Below are 15500 nucleotides of genomic sequence, written 5' to 3'. Positions count from 1 at the left end.
ACCCCTCTGACTTAACACAGATTTCACAGCATTTCTTCCCAGCTAGCTCTGCCACTGTTGATCTGGGGTCATACAGGGTGTGTTTATATGACAGAGAGGACAAACGTTGCCAGGGTTGTGTGGTGTGCTGCTATCAGGATGAGGTAATGGACAGACTGAAGGAGGCCTGCTCTGTTCTGCACACAGTCAGCCACTCTACAGTATCCGCAGCTTTGACTCATCCAGGCTGACTGACCATGACTCAGGGCTAATTCAGTCACTGTTACTGATATTTGTCGAAGCAAAGCACGTAATTTAGCCGTTTGGCTTGAGGGGAAACCAGTGTCACGAAACACATTTTTGTCGCTCCATATTAAGCTGGTCTCTTGTTGTGTTTATTGTATTCTCATGCTGTCAGGTTAGCTGACAAGGCCGCGGGCCTCAGTGGGTACCTGAGCCACTCAGTCACAGGTCAATGCTGAAATCTTTCTCTCTCTAGGAGGCTTTGCCATTGTGTTCCTGGTGCGGACCCACCAGGGGGTCCGCTGTGCCCTGAAGAGAATGTACGTCAACAACGAGCACGACCTGCATATCTGCAAGCTAGAGATCCAGATCATGGTGAGAACCGGTTCTGGGCTGGAGTTCTGCTCAGTCTGTCACCCAGTCTACCTTATAATGCACAGGCTTTCTCAGACAAATGGACTTCACAAAGGGGGCAAATCACTGTGCCACTGCTGTAGTGAAGCTGATGTAGAACCACATAGATAAAATGACACAAATTTAAAGAATAGGATTGTGTTTCTATTCTGGAAAAGGTGATATGGGAATGAGTTGCTGACTATGGAAGGGAAGGGTTGACAAGACTAACTTAAACAAACATATATATATATATATATATATATATATATATATATATATATATATATATATATATATATATATATATATATATATATATATATATATATATATATATATATATATATATATATATATATATATATATATATATATATATATATATATATATATATATATATGGGGGGGGGGGGCGGAGGGTGGGTAGTAACTGAGTCATACATTCTTCACTCCATTAGAGCCTGCTGCTGAATATGTTGATTTGGACGTCATGCAGATAAACTCCCCCAACCCCTTGGGCCTCAGTTCCCTAACTGGAGGCCATGCTGTAAGATAACCAGCCCCTGCAGCTACACCCTGGGGGGGCGTAATTGGTACAGGATGGCTGTCATTATTGGGTCGTTCCACGAAATTGGGTGCCTTTTGCCTCCCTTTGATCTTTTAAGTACACATTATGCACCAATATTTAATTTTTAAAAAGCCTGTCATATTAAATGAAGTGCACTATAATATAGACCACATGAAGAATTCAATACATCATATTTTTTTTTGTATGAATAATGGCTTGCTAAAGTGCCAAAATTCAGCATTTTGACATGTCCCTCCATCAACACTGTCACTTCTAGGAAGATTTCAACTCACTTAATCCCAAAATGTCTCCATGTTTCACCATTGTAAAGGCCTATTTACTTTTGCTGCTTTGACAGTCATTTCTGAAGGTTATTATTGCTATTCATGTGATTGGTGATGCATTTACGTATGTCCCTCATTTTAAGGCCAACCCTGTTATGCAAACAATTTATTCCTTTAAAATAATGGACCATTATTTGACTCACAGCAGGTGACATTGTTTGGGGCCTTTTCCACCATGAACAGCATGGTGGAAAAGGAAGTAAGTCTTGTGTATAATTCCTAATTTTATGAACACCATGTGGTCCCATTCTCTTCACCACATGAGGAGTAATGGCCGATCTTAAACCTAAACTGTGTTATTGTCAACCCTGTTAGAGGCCCAACGGTAACTTTATCCATTTGGTATTATATGGGAGTTTATTTGTACAAGGGATACATGATCAATGAGAACATTTGGGATTCATCTCAAACATGCTTTTAAATAATAGTTGTGGTTACATAAGTGTCCGTAACCGTTTTGACAGTGTGGTACAACTGCAGATAAAATGCTCTTAGTTTATAGGATTTTAATACCCGAGACTGGACAATCTGTTTTTCCGTAAACTCAACATATCCTCCATGCAATTGAAATGTTGAAAGAAGATATATTTTAAAGTGAATTTCTTAAACATTTGCATGTCCAAAAGGCACCCATTTTGTGGAACAACCCTATTACTTCCAGCCTTTTGGCAGATCCTCATAGTCAGCAAGCAGAAGCAGAATACACTTGGGCAATCCAAAAAACAAACAAAGATCACCATTGTTATGGCAGCCTGTTTGGAACTTGAAAGCAAACCAGAGACCTATGAGGTTCTTTCTATTCTTTGTAATATTAACCAATTGTGTGTGTGCATGTGCAGAGGGACCTTGTGGGCCACAGGAACATTGTGGGTTTCCTGGACTCCAGTATAACTGCAGTGGGATCAGGAGATGTCTGGGAGGTCCTCATCCTCATGGACTTCTGTCGTGGTAATTCTGCCCCTCTTTCCTTATCAATCACTTTCGTAGTTTCATTCGTGTACAAACATCATACCATTACAGGAGCGTATCTACTTAGTTTCCAAACCCATTGTAAGCCCTCCCTGGTTTGTTACAGGCGGTCAGGTGGTGAACCTGATGAACCAGCGTCTGCAAACAGGCTTCACTGAGGCAGAAGTGCTGCAGATCTTCTGTGACACCTGCGAGGCTGTGGCCCGCCTCCACCAGTGCAAGACGCCAATCATCCATCGAGATCTCAAGGCACGAGCACTTGTCTTCACACACACACACACACCCTCAGAGTCGACACCCTACTCACACTTGTCCTCTGTTTGTCTTTAATACATGTCCTAGCTGCATATGTGTGTTGCAGCATGAGAAGTGAACCATGAAGTGTATAAATATGTTACACACCATTCAAAGAGCAACTCAGGAGTCACCTGTCTCAGGAGTCACCTGTCTCAGGAGTCATCTGTGTGTCGATCTCCTCTGCAGGTGGAGAATATCCTGCTCCATGACCGGGGACACTACGTGCTGTGTGACTTTGGTAGCGCCACCAACCGCTTCCAGGACCCTCAAACAGAGGGCGTTCCACTGGTGGAGGAGGAAATCAAGAAGTGAGTGATTCTGAAGAGCTTCACCTCAGCTGGAACACTGAACTCATGGGTGTGGTTTGATAGTTTTAATCTAGTGAACCAACAAGTACAACAGGTTGGGATGTTGTGGATTTACTGTGCCCTTTGAAGTCCTTCGTAAATGAGTGTGCTCCCTTCCCATCTTAAGGTACACTACTCTGTCATACAGAGCCCCAGAGATGATCAACCTTTACAATGGCATGGTCATCACTACAAAGGCAGACATCTGGGTGAGTTGGCATACTGCTGAATCGATATTGGAGATTATGACTGGTTTCTCTCCACTAGAGTTATGTTTGCGTGATGCCAAGTACAGTGTAACTGACTTGCTGGGTTGCAAGATTTTTGAGGTAATACAAGGTGTGCTGATGTCCACTGTGCTGTCTCTACAGGCTATGGGCTGCCTACTGTATAAACTGTGCTACTTCACCCTGCCATTTGGGGAGAGCCAGGTGGCCATCTGTGACGGCAGCTTCACTATACCAGACAACTCCCGCTATTCCCCGGACATGCACTGCCTCATCAGTGAGTAGCCATCCTCACTGTCAACTCCTACTGACTGGTCCATGCATTTGTATGTAAGAGAGTTGTCTTTCTGGCTCTGTCTTTCTCTCTGTGCCCCTTCTCGATTACACAGTGCAAGTCCTTTAGTCCACAGAGAGAAATATGCAGTGCATTCAGAAAGTATTCAGACCCCCTGACTTTTTTCATGTTTTGTCATTATAGTTTTTCTCCCCTCGTCAATCTACACACAATAGCCCATAATGACGAAACAAAAACACATTTTTAGACATTTTTGCTAATTTATTCAAAATGAAATAACCTGAAATGTCACATTTACATAAGTATTCAGACCTTTACTCAGTACTTTGTTGAATCACCTTTGGCAACGATTACAGCCTCAAGACTTCTTGGGTATGACGCTACAAGCCCGGCACACCTGTATTTGGGAGTTTCTCTCATTATTCTCAGCAGATCCTCTCAAGCTTTGTCAGGTTGGATGGGGAGCGTCGCTGCACAGCTATTTTCAGGTCTCTCCAGAGATGTTAGATTGGGTTCAAGTCCGGGCTCTGGCTGGGCCACTCAAGGACATTCAGAGACTTGTCCCAAAGCCACTCCTGCGTTGTCTTGACTGTGTGCTTAGGGTCGTTGTCCTGTTGGAGGTGAATCTTCGCCCCCAGTCTGAGGTCCTGAGGTCCTCTGTACTTTGCTCCTTTCATCTTTCCCTCGATTCTGACTAGTCTCCCAGTCAGTATGTTGCCACCACCATACTTCACCGTAGGGATGGTGCCAGGTTTCTTCCAGATGTGACGCTTCGCATTCAGGCCAAAGTGTTCATTCTTTGTTTCATCAGACCACAGAATCTTGTTTCTCATGGTCAGAGTCCTTTAGGTGCCTTTTGGCAAACTTTAAGCGGGCTGTAATGTGCCTTGTACTGAGTGGCGGCTTCTGTCTGGCCACTCTACCATAAAGGCTTGATTGGTGGAGTGCTGCAGCGATGGTTGTCCTTCTGGAAGGTTCTCCCATCTCCACAGAGGAACTCTGGAGCTCTGTCAGAGTGACCATTGGGTTCTTGGTCACCTTCCTGACCAAGGCCCTTCTCCTCCGATTGCTGAGATTGGCCGGGCGGCCAGCACTAGGAAGAGTCTTGGTGGTTCCAAACATCTTCAATTTAAGAATGATGGAGGCCACTGTGTTCTTGGGGAGCTTCAATGCTGCAGAAATGTTTTGGTACCCTTCCCCAGATCTGTGCCTCAAAACAATCCTGTCTCGGAACTCATGGCTTGGTTTTTGCTTTGACATGCACTGACAACTGTGGGACCTTTATTTTGACAGGTGTGTGCCTTTCCAAATCATGTCGAATCAATTGAAGTTACTACATGTGGACTCCAATCACGTTGTAGAAACATCTTAAGGATGATCAATGGAAACATGATGCACCTAAGCTCAATTTCGCGTCACTTGGCAAAGGGTCTGAAAACTAATGTAAATAAACTATTTCTGTTTTTATATTTAATAAATGTGCACATTTCTCTAAAAATCTGTTTTTGCTTTGTCATTATTGGTTATTGTGAGTAGATTTGGGGGGTTATTTAATCAATTAATCAAGGCTGTAACGTAATCAAATGTGGAAAAAGTCAAAGGGTCTGAATATTTTTCGAATGCACTTTGTCAGTATCATAATTACAACCACGTTTTCTTCCATTCATCAGGATACATGCTGGAGCCTGACCCAGAGCTGAGACCAGATATCTACCAAGTGTCCCACTTCTCCTTCAGGCTGGCCGGGATAGAATGCCCCATCCGGAACGTACATGTAAGTCACCTCACCCTCAGTAAAGACAACAGGACTAGAACATCTCCCCGGAGACGAAGGTTACAACCAAATAATTCAAAGAGTGAAAATGTAGAGGAACTTTTAACTTTATTTGAATTGTTACCTTGCCCTCCAAAATGCCAGATGTAATGATATTTAATTTCAAATGTAATAAGCTTCCACATTTTACTAAAGTTTTATTCGTGTCTAATCTTTTTGGAAAGCAACATAAGTCTAGTGAAAAATGCCAGAGGATGGGGGAACAAGGAGCTTTGTGGTTGTTGCCAGTTGGCTGCCCTCCATCCCCCAGGCCCCTTTGCTTTGCATTGCAGGAGCAATGTCAGCACTCAAATCATCTGACACAGCACATTTCAGACGTCATTCCCAGTGGACATTCAAGGCCGATTCATGGAATCTTTAACTGATCATGACATTGCTGCAGCCATGTCATGCAGAAGTTATAATGATAAAGGAAAACCATTACACTAGAAATCGGAGTGAAGCTGATTGATTAAAATTGAGTAGCATATATAAGTATACTACTGAAACTCTTCTCACTTTCACAGAACTCTCCTATTCCTACAAAACTCCCTGAACCAATCAGAGCCAGCGACGCTGTGGCCAAAAAGAGTCAATCCAAAGCCAGGTAAGTGAGGGGCATGAGAAACTGGGCTTTTTTATAGTTACAGATGTAAAGCTCCTGCAAAGGATAATCTGGCCTGCCCTTCCTCTCCCCTCCCAGGCTCTCAGACCCTGTCCCCACAATGGAGACGTCCATCACGCCCCGTTCACGCCCCAAAGCTGGAGGGGCCCAGTCCATAGGCATCCTGCCCATCCAGCCGGCCCTCACCCCACGCAAGAGACCCAACATGGCTGCAGGAGGGCCCCAGCCCATAGGTACGCATTAACTACCCTCTGTACCTGCTTTGTTTCTCAGTCACAGCTTGAACCACAACGACCTGATGATGTGGTGAGCAGAGAGGTGAGGCCTGCTAGCAGAGGAAGTCTCTTATCCTGTAACAAAACACTCACCATGATAGACATCCTGTATTGAGCTTGATGTATTGAACTGTTCCAAGTGTTTGGCTGACATATCATGGCCTTGTAATCCCAGTGGTTCAATTTGTCCGTCCGGACAAGGCTTTAATAGTCTATTAATGAGCCCCTGTAGTCTCTCTGAGCCCTTCTGTCCATCTGCTTGTATAGAGACAGATAGTAGCTGCAAGCTTGTCTGCTTTAGTCAATTGTTATGTCACCCTTACAAGACAAGCATCTTTTGCCCTGTACTACAGGTGTTTTAGGCACCGCCCAGCCTGCAGTTGCTGTCCAATTAGTCCAGCAGGCCACACCCCCACTGGCTCAGACCGCCCCTTCGCAGCCCATGGCCACGCCCCAGCATCAGCAGGGTCTCTTCATGAAGCAGCAGGCTGCAGCCTTCTTCAGCCCACAGCAGCGGACCAACCAGGTGGGCATATTACCTTGTATTTGGGCTTCTTAACATATCAGAGTATCTTTTTACCATTTGCCAATAATACTAAGTCATTTGTTTTTTATGTATCCGTTTATTGCCTTCTAACTTATGATATTTCTATGGAGTGCACTTTTAGCAGGACCTCTGAATGACCTTGTGGTTTTGAATGAAATTGAATCCAACTGAATAACTTTATTGACTTTCTGATCTGTTCATTAAAATACACTGACATGTCATGTTTAACAAAAATCCAACTGCAAAAATGACAACTTTCATGAAAAACACAGAACAGAATACTATGCCTCCCATGCCGATCCTCCAGGGCTCTGTGGCTGTGCAGCCCAAAGCTGATCCTGTGGCTGCAGTTGCTGCCCTGCAAAAGCAGCCAGCTGGCCCTGCGGCAGACCTCCCCCTCCCCCAATCAGCAGCACCCCCTCAGCTTGCAGCCACAGGACCTGCACTTGACTGACTCTGAGCCCACAGTAACCCCCCTCCCCTCTGGCAGCCTGCTGCCTTGTGGGACAGGGAGGGCTAACAGGCCCCTCCCCTCTGGCAGCCTGCTGGTCTGTAGGACAGGGAGGGCTAACAGGCCCCTCTCCTCTGGTAGCCTGCTGCCTTGTGGGACAGGGGAACTAACAGGCCCCTCTCCTCTGGCAGCCTGCTGGTCTGTAGGACAGGGAGGGCTAACAGGCCCTGACTCTCTGTCTGGGGCCTTAGAATCTAGTTAATCACCTAACACTGAAGACAGCCATTTCATGCTTTGCTAGTGATCAAATAGGATTCAGAAGCTGTCTAGCTGCTTTTCCTTTCACTGTAGTTATGTTTAAAGTTGTCATGAAACGTCTGTCACTGGAACCTGTCAACACTCAGTTCTGTCTCCTTTAGAATGTATTGTTCTAAATCCAATATGAATCAATAACATCCTGAAAACCATCCTTTGGTATTTTGCCACTAATTAACCATGTCTTTTCACTAACCAATAGAATAGCTAATCAACTTGAATCAGCCTGTAATTTTCTTCCTTTTCTCACTGATATTGATATTTGGTGTGATATTTTTCTTATCTCCATATTAAGCCCTTTCTCTCGCTCTCTCCTCCCAGCATCTGGCTCCTGGACGTGGGCTCCACAAGGTTGGCACCCTGACACCCCCCTCCTCCCCAAAGATGCCCCCCCGAGGCAGCCACAGACGCATCCTGAGTGACGTCACCCACAGTGCTGTGTTTGGGGTCCCAATCAGCAAGTCAACCCAGCTACTGCAGGCGGCTGCAGCCGAGGCCAGCCTCAACAAGTCCAAGTGAGCTGAATTAACCCATCTCAATGAGCTGAGGAATCAACTGTCCATTCATTAGAGAGAGAGAACAAACAAACACACAGGCATTCATTCAGAGAACCCTTTAAACACTCCCTTTTATAGTTCAACACAGGAATAAACAGTCCTTTCAATCTACAAATAACTCAATAGTCTTTTTAATCACCCATATTTGTATGCATGTTTTATATTTGGCACATACTTGTTTGTACTTGTGATAAATGAGATGGATGGTTTCCACTGCAACCTTTTGTGTTTTCCTGTGTGTGTTGTAGGTCAGCAAGCACCACCCCCTCTGGCTCCCCCTGCTCCTCCCAGCAGAGTGTGTACCAGCCAGGGGAGGGCGGTGCCCAGGCAGCCCCCTCTGTACCCACTGGCAGCTGGAACCCTTTTGGTGATGACAACTTCTCCAAGCTCTCTGCAGAGGAGCTGCTCAACAAGGACTTTGCCAAGCTGGCTGAGAGTGAGACCACAAAGTCCAGTCTGTGTATAGACATCTACAAGCGCAATGGATAGATGGTAGATAGGTAAATTATCAGAGGTGATGTTGTTTTCTAATTGTGTTTGTCTTTATGACAGCTACAACAGGGGAGAGGGCCAGCCTCTCCACAGAGAACCTCATCTCAGGGCTGCAGCCTGTCTCTGCTGCTGGGGCCACATGCAAGGCTTTCCCAGGTAAGACCCCACGTGTTCACCTTCCTCTCTCTCCCTGTGTCATACAGACGTCATTATCCCTCTCCCTCATCTCTACATATTTCCCATGTGGGGTCCTTGTGATTTTATCTGCCGGCTTCTTCTCTGTAAATCTTTATTTTGAAGGCAGATGTTTCTCCAGCTCTGTAGAATAATTTCATAGAGATGTATCGGTCTGAGCTGTTAAGTGAACCTCTCCAACCTTACTATGAGAAGATTTTCTGAGCCCAACCCAAACCCAATTACTGTTGTGTAATTTGTTCTCCTCAGCGCTGTTGTCCTCTTACATCTTGTTGACTTTCTATTAGATCAGTAACTGTCATAACCTGACCATCCCGTCTTCTCCAACATCCTTCCTCTCCCTATTCTCCTGCTTTCTCTCCTCCTTTTTCTCGTTCTCCCTGTGTAATGTTAAGCTGAGAGAACTGCTGACATCCTGGGTTTGGATGCAGACTCAGCGATGTTGAGTGTCCCGGACCCCTTTAACGCCCTCTCCCTCTCTGACACCACAGGTAACGCCCTTTCCCAGCATGCAACATTGTTGTGGAATGTGTTAGAAGGTTCCACTTCTCAGTCCTGCCAGGATCCATACTTTACCATTAATCCTCCATCCAGTGTGTTTCAATTCCTGCACATAGATGTTCCGGAGACACTCATGTTGGTGGATTGTATGTGTCCTATATCTAATGTTTAAAGCCATTGTTTATAACATGAGTCTGGGGTGACATGGCTTTGCTCATTAGTCCTATTGTCCCTGTCCTGTTAGTGTCATTGATTCCCTTTCTGTTCCTATGAATAGAGACCTTAGCTGGATCGCCTCACACTTGTGGACCCGTGCCTCTGACTACTGTTGCCTGGTTACCTGAAGGACACATTCTCCTTTGTTAATCGGATTGCTGTTCCTCTGGAGGTGCCTGCTTTAGAATGCCTCTCACTGAGAGCATTGGGAAAGTTCAGCATCACATCTGAGCTCTTATTTCAGTTGGTAGTTGATTGCTTTTCAAAATGGCTCTGAGGCAATACTCTGTCCTCAGTTTGTCTTAGCCCGGGCTAGGCTGTATTCCCTGTATGGCCCACATAATCGCTCCAATGACAGTCACTGGATTCCAGTGTTGTCAGTTAGTGGGGACTGAGCTGAGGGGTTAAAAGGCTGCCTGCGGCTGTTACATAATCTGGGTGTGGTTAATCTTTTCTGTCCTCTCCCCACACACACAGTCTTCTACACAGGGCACAAACAGAGTGAGAGCACTGAGGATTTACTGGCACACAGCACTGGTAGAGCCCACAACAGGAACTGCACCCCTGCTGTTGGGAAAGCACTGCACAGTGTCTAAAGGAGTTCATATAGCCACAGGCCAGATGTAAAGCCCTTTCAGAAGGGATGGCCATACTGTCAAGTCTAGTTATTCAATTCTCATATGAAATGTGAGAAAGCAATTGGAAAGAGAACCCGTTTCCTCACAGGTCAGTGCATGCTGCTGTTATATGGTGCCGCAAGAGCAGTACACCAGAGCCATACAGCTACACCAAACAAAAATATATAAACACAACATGACACAATTTCAAAAATTTTACTGAGTTACAATTCATATAAATAATTAATATGGATTTCACATGACTGGGAATACAGATATGCATATGTTGGTCACAGATAGGGCTGTTGCGGTGAGCGTATTACCGCCACACCGGCGGTCACGAGTCATGACGGCAGTCAAATTCCACATGACCGTTTAGTCACGGAAATTAGGCTTCTACAAGCTCTGATGTTGCTGATGGTCATTAGTAGCCTACTAAACATGCTAACTGCCTGGTACTCAGCACTCTAGTGTCCCTCTAATCACTCTGACATCAATGAAAATGTATTTGAAAATCTAATCAAACATTTCATGAGAGCCCATGAGCTAATTTTGCGCAACATTTCTATAGGCTATGAAATTGCGGGAGAAAACAGAGTGATGGCCTCTAATAATAAAACATGGATCCCATCAGCTTTCTATAGGCTAGGCCTACTGTATTTTTTTCTCAACTTTCCTAATATTAGGCACATTGCTTATATTTACAACAGGGGTAATGCCTACCTGGCTGTAATTAAAATAAACCATGATGAAAAGCATCCTCCATTCGATATTTAAGTGCACAGATGACGTACAGTTGAAGTTGGAAGTTTACATACATCTTAGCCAACTACATTTAAACTCTGTTTTTCACAATTCCTGACATTTAATCTTAGTAAAAATTATATGTTTTAGGTCAGTTAGGATCACCACTTTATTTTAAGAATGTGAAATGTCAGAATAATAATAGATTTATTTCAGCTTTTATTTCTTTCATCACATTCCCAGTGGATCAGACGTTTACATACACTCAATTACAAATACAATTAGTATTTCGTAGCATTGCCTTTTAAATTGTTTAACTTGGGTCAAACCTTTTGTGTAGCCTTCCACAAGCTTCCCACAATAAGTTGGGTGAATTTTGGCCCATTCCACCTGACAGAGCTGGTGTAACTGAGTCAGGTTTGTAGGTCTCCTTGCTCACACATGTTTTTTCAGTTCTGCCCACAAATTTTCTGTAGGTTTGAGGTCAGGGCTTTGCGATGGCCACTCCAATACCTTGACTTTGTTGTCCTTAAGCCATTTTGCCACAACTTTGGAAGTATGCTTGGGGTCATTGTCCATTTGGAAGACCCATTTGCTACCAAGCTTTAACTTCCTGACTGATGTCTTGAGATGTTGCTTCAATATATCCACACAATTTTCCTGCCTCATGATGCCATCTATTTTGAAGTGCACCAGTCCCTCCTGCAGCAGAGTACCCCCACAACATGATGCTGCCACCCATGTGCTTCAAGGTTGGGATGGTGTTCTTCGGGCTTGCAAGCCTCCCCCTTTTTCCTCCAAACATAACGATGGTCATTATGGCCAAACAGTTTTATTTTTCTTTCATCAGACCAGAGGACATTTCTCCAAAAAGGACGGTCTTTGTCCCGCAGTTGCAAACCGTAGTCTGGCTTTTTTATGGCGGTTTTGGAGCAGTGGCTTCTTACTTGCTGAGCGGTCTTTCAGGTTACGTCGATATAGGACTCGTTTTACTGTGGATATAGATACTTTTGTACCTGTTTCCTCCAGCATCTTCACAAGGTCCTTTGCTGTTGTTCTGGGATTTTTTTGCACCACAGTAGTTAATCTCTAGGAGACAGAATGTGTCTCCTTCCTGAGCGGTATGACGCCTGCGTGGTCCCATGGTGTTTATACTTGCGTACTGTTGTTTGTACAGATGAACGTGGTACCTTCAGGCATTTGTAAATTGCTCCCAAGGATGAACCAGACCTTTTGGAGGTCAACAATGATTTCTCAGCGGATCCTCTGTTTGGTCCACCATCTAGGACAATGGATCGGATCCCAGCCGGCGACCCAAAACAACGGCGCAGCAGAAGGGGGCAGACAGAGCGGTCTTCTGGTCAGGCTCCGTAGACGGGCATATCGCGCACCGCTCCCGAGCATACTACTCGCCAGTGTCCAGTCTCTTGACAACAAGGTAGACGAAATCCAAGCAAGGGTTGCCTTCCAGAGACCGCAGAGATTGTAACGTTCTTTGTTTCACGGAAACATGGCTCACTCGGGATACGTCATCAGAGTCGGTACAGCCACTCGGCTTCCTCACACATCGCGCCGACAGAAACAAACATCTCTCTGGTAAGAAGAAGGGCGGGAGTGTATGCCTTATGATTAACGAGACGTGGTGTGATTATAACAACATACAGGAACTCCAGTCCTTTTGTTTACCCGACCTAGAATTTCTTACAATCAAATGCCGACCGCATTATCTACCAAGAGAATTCTCTTCGATCATAATCACAGTCGTGTATATCTCGCCCCAATCAGACATCGACGGCCCTGAAATAACTTAATTTGACTCTATGTAAACTGGAAACCACACATCCTGAGGCTGCATTTATTATAGCTGGGGATTTTAACAAGGCTAATCTGAAAACAAGGCTCCCTAAATGTTATCAGCATATCGAATGCACGACCCTGGCAAAACTGTGGATCATTGTTATTCTAACTTCCCCGACGCATATAAAGCCCTCCCCCGCCCTTCTTTCGGAAAATCTAACCACTACTCCATTTTGTTGCTCCCAGCCTATTGACAGAAACTAAAACAGGAAGCGCTCAGGTCTGTTCAACGCTGGTCCGAACACTCGGATTCCACGCTTCAAGATTGCTTCGATCACGTGGACTGGGATATGTTCTGCATAGCGTCAGATAATAACTTTGATGAATACGCTGATTTGGTGAGCGAGTTTATTAGCAAGTGCATTGGTGATGTACCCACAGCGTCTATTAAAACATTCCCCAACCAGAAACCGTGGATTGATGGCAACATTCGCGCAAAACTGAAAGCTCGAACCACTGCTTTTAATCAGGGCAAGGTGACCGGAAAGGTGACCGGAAAGGTGACCGGAAAGGTGACCGGAAAGGTGACCGGAAACATGACCGAATACAAACAGTGTAGCTATTACTTCCGCAAGGCAATCAAACAAGCTAAGCATCAGTATAGAGACAAAGTAGAGTGGCAATTCAACGGCTCAGACACGAGAGGTATGTGGCAGGGTCTACAGTCAATCACGGACTACAAAAGGAAAACCTGCCCCGTCGCGGACCACGATATCTTGCTCCCAGATAAACTAAACGACTTCTTTGCTCACTTTGAGGACATCACAGTATCACTGACACGGCCCGCTACCAAAACCTGTGGGCTCTCCTTCACTGCAGCCATAGTGTGTAAAACCATTTAAACGTGTTAACCCTCGCAAGGCTGCCAGCCCAGACGGCATCCCCAGCCGCGTCCTCAGAGCATGCGCAGATCAGCTGGCTGGTTTGTTTATGGACATTTTCAATCAATTCTTATCCCAGTCTGTTGTTCCCACATGCTTCAAGAGGGCCACTATTGTTCCTGTTCCCAAGAAAACTGAGCTGAATGACTATCGCCCCGTAGCATTCACTTCCGTCATCATGAAGTGCTTTGAGAGACTAGTCAAGGACCATATAACCACCACCCTACCTGACACCCTAGACCCACTCCAATTTGCTTACCGCCCCAATAGTTTCACAGACGACGCAATCACACTGCACACTGCCCTAACCCATCTGGACAAGAGGAATACCTATGTACCTATGTTCATCGACTACAGCTCAGCATTTAATACCATAGTACCCTCCAAATTCGTCATTAAGCCCTGGGTCTCGACCCCGCCCTGTGCAACTGGGTCCTGGACTTCCTGACGGGTCACCCCCAGGTGGTGAGGGTAGGTAACAACATCTCCACCCCGCTGATCCTCAACACTGGGGCCCCACAAGGGTGCGTTCTCAGCCCTATCCTATACTCCCTGTTCACCCATGACTGCGTGGCCATGCACGCCTCCAACACAATCATCAAGTTTGCAGACGACACTACAGTGGTATTCTTGATTATTAACAATAACGAGACGGCCTACAGGGTGGTGGTGAGGGCCCTCGGAGTGTGGTGTCAGGAAAATAACCTCACACTCAATGTCAACAAAACAAAGGAGATGATCGTGGACTTCAGGAAACAGCAAAGGGACCAGCCCCATATCCACATTAACGGGACAGTAGTGGAGAAGGTGGTAAGTTTAAGTTCCTTGGCGTACTCATCACGGACAAACTGAAATGGTCCACCCACACAGACAGCGTGGTGAAGAAGGCGCATCAGCGCCTCTTCTTCAACCTCAGGAGGCTGAAGAAATTCGGCTTGTCACCAAAAACACAAACTTTTACAGATGCACAATCGAGAGCATCCTGTCGGGCTGTATCACCGCCTGGTACGGCAACTGCTCCGCCCACAACCGTAAGGCTCTCCAGAGGGTAGTGAGGTCTGCACAATGCATCATCGGGGGCAAACTACCTGCCCTCCAGGACACCTACACCACCCGATGTCACAGGAAGGCCAAAAAGATCATCAAGGACAACATCCACCCGAGCGAGCCACTGCCTGTTCACCCCGCTATCATTCAGAAGGCGAGGTCAGTACAGGTGCATCAAAGCGGGGACCGAGAGACTGAAAAACAGCTTCTATCTCAAGGCTATCAGACTGTTAAACAACCATCACTAACGTTGAGTGGCTGCTGCCAACATATCGACTCATCTCTAGCCACTTTAATAATGACATTGATGTAATAAATGTATCACTAGCCACTTTAAACAATGCCACTTTATATAACCTACATTACTCATCTCATATGTATATACTGTACTCTATACCATCTACTGCATCTTGCCTATGCCGTTCGGCCATCGCTCATTCATATATTTTTATGTACATTTTCTTATTCATTCCTTTACACTTGTGTATAAGGTGGTAGTTGTTGTGAAATTGTTAGGTTAGATTACTTGTTAGATATTACTGCATAGTCGGAACTAGAAGCACAGGCATTTCGCTACACTCGCATTAACATCTGCTAACCATGTGTATGTTACAAAAATGTATTTTATTTGATAATCACTAAGTTTGAAGGTAGGCCTTGAAATACAGTGGGGCAAAAAAGTATTGTCAGCCACCAATTGTG

General features: G+C 45.3%; 1 protein-coding gene across 11 annotated transcripts in view; it reads left to right on the top strand.

Annotated features, from left to right (window-relative positions):
* Window positions 1-15500, top strand: part of LOC139390007 (AP2-associated protein kinase 1-like) — a 51094-nt gene that overhangs the window by 18595 nt on the left and 16999 nt on the right. For 6 of the 11 annotated variants that reach the window (XM_071137096.1, XM_071137103.1, XM_071137095.1 and 3 more), the window contains exons 2-15: window positions 479-597; window positions 2370-2478; window positions 2606-2748; window positions 2983-3104; window positions 3271-3352; window positions 3515-3647; window positions 5336-5439; window positions 6006-6085; window positions 6182-6336; window positions 6732-6904; window positions 8013-8206; window positions 8497-8684; window positions 8801-8896; window positions 9331-9426. In XM_071137096.1, the coding sequence (XP_070993197.1) occupies window positions 479-597; window positions 2370-2478; window positions 2606-2748; window positions 2983-3104; window positions 3271-3352; window positions 3515-3647; window positions 5336-5439; window positions 6006-6085; window positions 6182-6336; window positions 6732-6904; window positions 8013-8206; window positions 8497-8684; window positions 8801-8896; window positions 9331-9426 (1794 nt within the window). The remainder of the gene's footprint in view (window positions 1-478; window positions 598-2369; window positions 2479-2605; window positions 2749-2982; window positions 3105-3270; window positions 3353-3514; window positions 3648-5335; window positions 5440-6005; window positions 6086-6181; window positions 6337-6731; window positions 6905-8012; window positions 8207-8496; window positions 8685-8800; window positions 8897-9330; window positions 9427-15500) is intronic. The other 5 variants (XM_071137100.1, XM_071137099.1, XM_071137104.1 and 2 more) reach the window with 1 other exon arrangement.

Source organism: Oncorhynchus clarkii, chromosome 30 (assembly GCF_045791955.1).
Source record: "Oncorhynchus clarkii lewisi isolate Uvic-CL-2024 chromosome 30, UVic_Ocla_1.0, whole genome shotgun sequence".
Taxonomy (NCBI): domain Eukaryota; kingdom Metazoa; phylum Chordata; class Actinopteri; order Salmoniformes; family Salmonidae; genus Oncorhynchus; species Oncorhynchus clarkii.
The sequence above is the reverse complement of the archived record's forward strand: the minus strand, read 5'-3'. Positions and strand labels throughout refer to the sequence as shown.